The 8,817-nt window shown below is 44.8% G+C and overlaps 1 protein-coding gene across 2 annotated transcripts; it reads left to right on the plus strand.

Annotated features, from left to right (window-relative positions):
- Nucleotides 1-2,751: 2,751 nt before the first annotated feature.
- On the plus strand, nucleotides 2,752-8,357 carry LOC118560020. 2 transcript variants are annotated; one of them, XM_036130630.1, is made up of 3 exons: nucleotides 2,752-3,711; nucleotides 3,838-8,016; nucleotides 8,268-8,357. In XM_036130630.1, the coding sequence occupies exons 1-2, from the start codon at nucleotides 3,136-3,138 to the stop codon at nucleotides 6,928-6,930; spliced, it is 3,669 nt and encodes a 1,222-aa protein (XP_035986523.1). In that variant the 5' UTR covers nucleotides 2,752-3,135; the 3' UTR covers nucleotides 6,931-8,016; nucleotides 8,268-8,357. The 2 variants fall into 2 exon arrangements, with proteins under 2 accessions (XP_035986523.1, XP_035986522.1); XM_036130629.1 differs by having other exon boundaries at nucleotides 2,752-8,016.
- The last annotated feature ends 460 nt before the right edge of the window (nucleotides 8,358-8,817 follow it).

Consider the following 8,817-nt stretch of genomic DNA (forward strand, 5'->3'; position numbering starts at 1 on the left):
AAAGAATAAGAAATAAGCCGTTTAGAGGTGAATAGTAATAGGTGCCTCCATGCATTTGCATTGGAGGCAGTGCTGTGCTTCGCACAGCACTGCCTCCTCATTGCAAATGCTATGGCAGGCGCCTAATAATCATGTTTAATAAGTGACCTCAGCTGTATAGTAAATTCACTACATCACTGTTGTTCTTTACCTGGTACTGTTGCGCCCTCTGCTCCGATAACTTGGGAGAGGTACGTGGTTGCTTTTGGGTTAAAATGAATAATGGAGATGCTGCCGACGTCTTCACTCACTTTCATTTTATTCAAAAGAACACCAACACTTTTCTGCGCAAGCGCAAAACACAGTTCTCTGCTGGTCAGAAGCAATCGATCCACAAACCATCGAACTCTTAAGGAATTGTAAATAGTGTACATAGTATTAATACTTTTAGTACTGTATTACCATTACTTTTAAACAATCATAGCAAAATGATAATTATGAATTATGAATTAGTTTTAACTCTCGTTTTTAACTGAAATATCAGTCTTTTAAACCTGTGTATTTTAATTTGTGTGTGGACAACTTTTAAAATATTTTAACAATTTTAACCTGTCACATACTCCCCCTCAAAAATAGATGTTGTCCCCAACATCAGGACCATAACACACAAACTACTGGTTAATACCTCAGTTGTGCAAGTTCAAGCGCATAGTCAAACTCATTGAAAAAAAAAAGAGGTTTACAGACTGGAACTCTTTTCATACATTAGTGTTGAGTAAGAACTCAGTCAGTCTCAAGCGGCCATTTCACAGTTAATTACATATTTGTCCTCTGCATTTTGTTAGAAGCAAAAACAGGTTATTGGCAGCGACAGTCCTTCCCCTCATTTTTTCTGTAAACACAGTCTTAGGTAGGAGTTGATCAGAAGTGCATACGTTCAACATCGGTAAACAAAATAGCCAACATTGCATCAACAGTGCAACAACAATGCATCAACATTGTCCATAATACTCATGAAAACAGTAAGGATGAACACTGTTTACCCAAGGCAAAACCTGTCCTGTATAAGAAGGTAAAGTCTGAATGGTATAACAAGACGGAGTACCCAGTAAATCATAAGTGAATACTTTTGGTTTCCTAGACGCACGTTTGGGTCTCAGATTTACATCAACATCCAGATCACTGTCGTTAGGAGGAGGAGGTGGAGAGGGGGGAGAAAGGCTCACCTCTGTCGGCACATTCTCTACCTGACACATGTCCTCAGGCAGCTGGTCAGCTTCTGCAACGTCCGGCTCAGTCACCTGCAGCACCTCATTAGAGCAGCTGTCTTGGCAGGCTGATCTTGTGGACCTCTTAGGCTGTGGCGAATGAGAGCGAGTGCTCAGGTGTCTTGGCACTGAATAATACCTGTTATGTTTATTGTCTATAATATTGTTAGTGTTTCTATTAGTTGAAATACGCCACCTTGTGGTCACTTTAAGCTATTGTTTAAGTTAACAGTAGAAGAAGAATATGGACAGGAAGTGCCGTTGCTCAGAATCAAATGGCAGCTCCACACTCTTCCTGGTTCTTTCTTGGTGTTTGTTAAAGCATTGTCTGTGAGTATTACTTGGTAAAAAACACTGAGGCACCTGTAATGTCACATGATATTTTGGTATTGTGTAAAGTTGTATGTTTATAGCCCATTATTATTATGCTAATGAGCCCGTTTTCATATGCTAATTTCCGTTGCTAATCGCTAGCTAACATCCTCATTTCATTGAAAGTCAATGCCATGTTGGTCCTTTATTTTATTTATATCATTCTGTAAAGCCTAGATTGTAATACATTGCATTTCTGTATGTTACAGTTTTACAAAAAGGAACTATCACTGAAGTAAACTTCATTAACCAGTCATCGCTGTCCGGAGTTCTTCATGTTCAACATTGTTTAGCTGTTTGGATAGCTAGTTCGAACATCTAGCGAGGCCATTAACAGTAAAAAGACAGCACCACGGCAAGCAACAAAGCTACAGAACCTACCACGTGGAGCTCCAGTCAGCCCAAAGAGCTAAGTAAAGTGCATTCAGGCATCATGAGCCACAAAATGTCTGAAACCAAATCCCAAAAGACTCAAAGTAAGTCAGTACTCTCTCTAAAGTCATCAAAGGCAAGTTCTACAGCTGGCATTGAGTTACTAAGAGCTAAAGCAAAGGCTGAAGCTGCTCAAGCAAGGGCTACATATGCAAAGAAAGAAATAGAAATCAAAGTGGAACAGGCACGTCTACAAGCAACCCTTGATGCACTTAGAGCAGAGCAAGAACAAGAAGCTGCAGCTGCAGAAGCAAATTCATTGGAAGCAGGATTACTACAATTGGGCTTTGAAACACGCAGTGTAACATACGGGTCATGTCTTACAGAAAATAAAGCAACACGCACAGCCCAGTATGTTTTAGATCAAGCGAATCTCACTGCAGCAGAGGCACCTGCCCCCATTCAAATTGAAATAAATAATCCAGCACTCCCGTTGCAAACCTTCGCTGTAAAGCAAGAAATAAACTATGCAGCTCGTGAAAGTGAAGTTTGTGAACCCCAGTCTGCCAGTTTCAAGCAGTTTGCTCCTCTTGCCCCAGTGTTACCCAAAGTGAACCATGCACACAATAGCCATGTCGAGGCCCAGCCAACTTATGATCTGGCCAAGTATTTAGCCCGCAGCCAGCTCGTCACTACAGGCCTCACAAGCTTCGATGGCCAACCCATGAACTACTGGGCATGGAAATCATCTTTCAAAACCGCTATAACAGGTTTGGACCTTTCTGCAGGAGAGGAACTAGATCTACTTGTGCGTTACCTCGGTAAGAACTCATCGAGGCAAGTCAAACAAATGAAAGCTGTCAACATCAGATGTCCTGAAGCTGGTTTAGCCATGGCTTGGGAAAGGCTCGAAGAAGTCTATGGCTCTCCAGAAGCTGTAGAGCAAGCACTCTTTCAAAAGGTAAAAAGCTTTCCCAAAATCACCCCCAGAGAGCCTTTCAAACTCCGAGACTTAGTTGACCTAATGTTGGAGCTTGAAGCAGCTAAGCTTGATGGATATTTACCAGGCTTGTCTTACTTGGACACATCTAGAGGAATTTAACCAATAGTTAACAAGTTACCTTACAATCTGCAAGAGAAGTGGATGACATACGGCTCGAAGTATAAACGTGATCACGGCGTCAGTTTTCCGCCTTTCACTGTGTTTGCTAACTTCATTCGCACTGAGGCCAAAACACGAACTGACCCAAGCTTCACTCTCCACAGCTCAAACCAGTTACCTGAGAGAAAACAAATGCCAGAAAGGTTTTCTAAAGTGCCCATATCTGTCCACAAAACTCAAATACAAGACAAAACAGAAAATAAAGAAAAAATCACAAGTACGGTAAGCCCCAACAAACAGTGTCCTATACACAACAAGCCCCACCCTTTAAAACATTGCAGAGGATTCAGAGATAAACCTTTGGAAGAACGAAATCAGATAATCAAAAAGTTTAACATCTGTTTTCGCTGTTGCTCATCTACAGATCATCTCGCCAAGAACTGTACAACAGACATCACTTGCACGGAGTGCGACAGCAATAATCACATTTCCGCCCTCCATCCAGGTCCAGCACCGCAGGAATCTAAAACGCCGCCCCCCTCACAGCACGGCGGGGAGAGCAGCAAAGCGGATGTCCAAGAAGTCACCTCTCGGTGTACTGAGGTGTGCGGAGAAGGGGTGAGTGCCAGAGAATGTTCCAAAATCATACTCGTCAATGTGTATCCTGCTGGTCACAAAGAACAAACAAAGAGAATGTACGCAATCTTGGACGAACAAAGCAACCGTTCTCTTGCACGTTCACAGTTCTTCGAGTTGTTTCAGATCCAAGGAGCAAGTTATCCCTACACATTGAAGACGTGTGCAGGGCTCACAGGAGTTTCAGGAAGAAGAGCTGGTGGCTTCATGGTGGAGTCAATAAATGAACAGTTAAGCCTTCCTTTGCCAACACTCCTCGAATGTAATGACATTCCCAACAACCGCTCAGAAATACCTACCCCACAAGCTGCATCCCACCACGCTCATCTGCAACGGATCGCGGACAAGATCCCACCATTGGATTCTGACGCTGACATACTTCTACTGCTGGGCAGAGATGTATTGAGAGTTCATAAAGTCAGAGAGCAAGTAAACGGCCCAGGTGACTCCCCATTTGCTCAGAAACTGGATCTGGGATGGGTCGTGGTTGGAGACGTCTGCCTAGATGGTGTACACAGACCCACACAAGTAAGCAGCTACAAGACTTTCGTTCTGGAGAATGGTCGCGCAAGTCATCTTCAACCATGTAACAGTCAGATAACTGTCAAAGAAACATTCACAGAAACACCTGAGCTCTCTCGCAGCCTCAGAAGCTTCCAAGCGTCAGGATGTAATGTGGATAGCATTGGTCAGCAAGTTTTCGCTCACACACCTGACGATCACAAACTTGCACCATCAGTCGAGGACATACGGTTCCTCCAAATAATGGACTCTGAGTTCTACCAGGACAGTGACAACAGCTGGGTTGGTCCACTGCCCTTTCGGTCGCCACGGCAACGTCTACCCAACAACAGACAGCTGGCCTATGACCGTCTCATGTCACTCAGTCGCTCTCTAAGAAAGCGGCCTGAAATGAAAGCACATTTTCTGGAGTTCATGGAGAACATGCTCACTAGAGGTCATGCAGAGGTCGCACCGTCTCTAGTCCACAATCAGGAATGCTGGTACCTACCTTTGTTTGGGGTTTACCATCCCAAGAAACCTACAAAGATCAGAGTCGTGTTTGACTCAAGCGCCCCCTATGAAGGAGTATCTCTCAACGACGTGCTACTCACAGGCCCTGACCTTAACAACAGTCTCGTCGGAGTGCTCATGAGATTCAGAAAAGAACAAGTTGCCATAACCGCTGACATTGAACACATGTTTCATTGTTTTGTTGTTAAAGAGAGCCACAGAGACCTTCTCCGCTTTTTGTGGTACAAAGATAACAACATGTCCTGCGAAATAATTGAGTACCGTATGCGCGTGCACATCTTCTGGAACAGTCCCTCTCCCTCTGTCGCTATATACGGCCTCAAAAAAGCGGCAACGACTGGTGAAGCAGAGTTCGGGACCAATGTGCGCAGATTCATAGAGCGAGATTTCTATGTCGACGATGCTCTCAAGTCGTTCCCCACTGAGCAAGAAGCAGTTCATGTTCTAAAACAAGCACAGCAGGCTCTCGCTTATTCAAATCTCAAGCTACATAAAGTCACCTCAAACCGCCAAGCTGTTCTGAAAGCCTTTCCACCAGAAGACAGAGCTAAAGATGTCGAAAACTTGGATCTGTGTGCACAAGATCTCCCTGTCCAGCGGAGTTTAGGACTGTTGTGGAATGTTGGTCTTGACACTTTCACATTCAAAGTCGATGAGGATCAAAAGCCCTTCACTCGTAGAGGCGTCCTCTCTACAGTCAATAGTCTCTACGACCCCCTCGGGTTCCTCGCCCCCATCACAATTCAAGGCAGGCAAATACTCAGAGAGCTAACCAGTTTGACGGACGGCTGGGACGCACCTCTTCCCGACGATACAAAGGCAGAGTGGTGCAAGTGGAAGGACTCTCTCCAAGATCTGCAAAGTCTGCAAATACAGCGTCCTTACACCTCGCTATCCACAACTAACGCCCAAAAAAGAGAACTCTTCATATTTGCTGATGCGTCTGTAAAAGCCATTGCAGCCATTGCATATATCAAAGTCTCAATGTCAGAAAGCACAGAAACTGGATTTGTGTTTGGAAAGACCAAGTTGGCTCCTCAATCAGGCCTCACAATTCCAAGACTCGAGCTATGTGCCGCGGTGCTCGCAGTTGAAGTTGCAGAGTTGATAGTAGCAGAAATGGACATTTCATTTGTCAACATTGAGTACTATACGGACAGCAAAGTTGTGCTAGGGTACATATACAACCAGACCCGAAGATTTTATGTGTACGTGCATAACCGAGTCCAACGCATACTCCAGTCGACACGCCCTCACCAATGGAAGTACGTTCCATCTGAGCTCAACCCAGCAGACTACGGGTCTCGTTCTGTGACAGCAGCCCAACTGAGCAGCACAACATGGTTGGAAGGACCGGCCTTTCTCCTCAAGCCTTCACTACAGGTACCTCCATTTGAAAACTACAACCTTGTTGATCCCGCTGCTGACATAGAAGTACGCCCCTTTGTGACAACAAACCTGACTCATGTCACAAAACCAGCAATCGCTCCAACATGTTTTGAAAAGTTCTCAAACTACAGCGCTCTCATCAGAACAATAGCCCAGTTGGTTCATGTCGTTCGCTCATTCAATCACTCCAACCAAACATCCAGCTGCCACGGCTGGCACCTTTGTCGACCTACAGAAGAAGAGATGGCAAAGGCAAAGATTTGTGTCATAAAGAGTGTTCAAAGTGAGTACTACAAAGAAGAGCTGAAATGCATATCAGAAGAGACAAAGATTCCCCCTTCAAGCAGTCTTTGGAAGCTGCACCCCATATTGGACAATGATGGACTCTTAAGAGTTGGGGGCCGAATCGCACATTCTGAGCTCGGTATCGACACCACTCACCCTCTCATCATTCCAGCCAGACACCACTTGGGCACCCTCCTGATACGCCACTACCATGGATCTGTAAAACATCAGGGGAGACATTTCACCGAAGGCGCGATAAGAGCTGCAGGATTCTGGCTGGTGGGAGCCAAACGAAGCATTAGCACTGCTCTTTTCAAGTGTGTCACATGCAGGAAGTTGCGAGGAAGAGCTGAATGTCAACAGATGGGAAACTTACCTCCTGAACGGATGAAGGTCGCACCCCCATTCACGTACGTGGGTGTGGATGTGTTTGGGCCGTGGGACATTTTCACCCGTCGCACAAGAGGAGGTCAAGCCAATTCCAAAAGGTGAGCCGTCATGTTTTCCTGTATGTCTACGAGAGCAGTACATATCGAGGTAATTGAAACAATGACCACGGACAGTTTCATAAATGCTCTGAGGCGGCTTTTTGCAATCAGAGGCCCGGCAAAACAAATCAGGTCTGATTGCGGCACAAATTTCATCGGCGCCTCTCACGAACTGAAAATGGTTGAGATGGATCTTTCCATCAAAGATGTCGAAGACTACCTGAACAAACAAGAATGTTCATGGATCTTCAATCCTCCGCACGCATCACATATGGGTGGTGCTTGGGAGCGAATGATCGGGATTGCCAGATTGCCATTCCTCAACTCTATGTTCCAAGATTGTAAAAGAGCAATCTTGACTCATGAACTGTTGACTACGTTTATGGCCGAAGTCTGCGCCATCATGAATACTCGTCCTCTCGTTCCCGTGTCTACCGATCCTGAGTCACCTCTTATCCTCACGCCGTCGATGCTGCTCACCATGAAAACAGGATGTGCGCCACCACCTCCTGGAAACTTTGAAAATGGGATACTTCTGAAAGAGCAATGGAAAACGGTTCAAAGTCTCGCTGACATCTTTTGGTCGAAATGGAGACGTGAGTATCTTCACACTCTACAGCTGCGCCACAAATGGCAGGATAAGAAGCAAAGCCTCAAGGAAGGAGACATCATTCTGCTCAAGGACTCTCAGGCCAAAAGGAACGAGTGGCCCATGTCTATTATTTCCAAGACCATCCCAGGGAAGGACGGACTTGTCAGGAAAGTTGAAGTAATTACTTCCCATGCAGGAACTAAGAAGACGTTTTCGCGCCCTGTAACCGAAGTGGTTCTGCTTTTGTCCCCCGAGCAATTCGGTGACTGTTAATTTGAATGTGGGATAGTATTATCCCAGGCGGGGAGTGTTATGTTTATTGTCTATAATATTGTTAGTGTTTCTATTAGTTGAAATACGCCACCTTGTGGTCACTTTAAGCTATTGTTTAAGTTAACAATAGAAGAAGAATATGGACAGGAAGTGCCGTTGCTCAGAATCAAATGGCAGCTCCACACTCTTCCTGGTTCTTTCTTGGTGTTTGTTAAAGCATTGTCTGTGAGTATTACTTGGTAAAAAACACTGAGGCACCTGTAATGTCACATGATATTTTGGTATTGTGTAAAGTTGTATGTTTATAGCCCGTTATTATTATGCTAATGAGCCCGTTTTCATATGCTAATTTTCGTTGCTAATCGCTAGCTAACATCCTCATTTCATTGAAAGTCAATGCCATGTTGGTCCTTTATTTTATTTATATCATTCTGTAAAGCCTAGATTGTAATACATTGCATTTCTGTATGTTACAGTTTTACAAAAAGGAACTATCACTGAAGTAAACTTCATTAACCAGTCATCGCTGTCCGGAGTTCTTCATGTTCAACATTGTTTAGCTGTTTGGATAGCTAGTTCGAGCATCTAGCGAGGCCATTAACAATACCCGTCCTCCTCATCGTCATCCTCTTCTGAGTAGACCTGTGATGTTTGAGCTGGGCCTGTTCTGGACCTGTTCTTTGACTGAGGCTGCAAAGAAGTCTCTAAGGGCAAATGGTCACATGGGAGCAGGAGATTACGATGTAAAGTTCTGGATCTGCCCTTGCCCCTCTCAGGTTTCAGTTCATAAACAGGAATGTCCTTGCTCACTTGACGAACCACTGTGTGCACAACATCCTCCCAGTGGTTTTTGAGTTTGCCTGGGCCCCCACGTGGAGTCAAGTTCCTGACTAAGACACAGTCACCGGGTAACAAAGCAGAATACCTCATTTTACTATCATAATGTCTCTTGCTCCGAACAGCAGCTTTGCTTGCATTCTCCCGAGTGATCTCATAAGCGTCTGTCATACCTTGTTTCCACCTCTG

Source organism: Fundulus heteroclitus, unplaced genomic scaffold (assembly GCF_011125445.2).
Source record: "Fundulus heteroclitus isolate FHET01 unplaced genomic scaffold, MU-UCD_Fhet_4.1 scaffold_37, whole genome shotgun sequence".
Lineage (NCBI taxonomy): Eukaryota > Metazoa > Chordata > Actinopteri > Cyprinodontiformes > Fundulidae > Fundulus > Fundulus heteroclitus.

What these genes read in the sequence shown, in the direction of transcription:
- LOC118560020 (XM_036130629.1), top strand. Translation starts at nt 3,136, where the DNA reads ATGACATACGGCTCGAAGTATAAACGTGATCACGGCGTCAGTTTTCCG.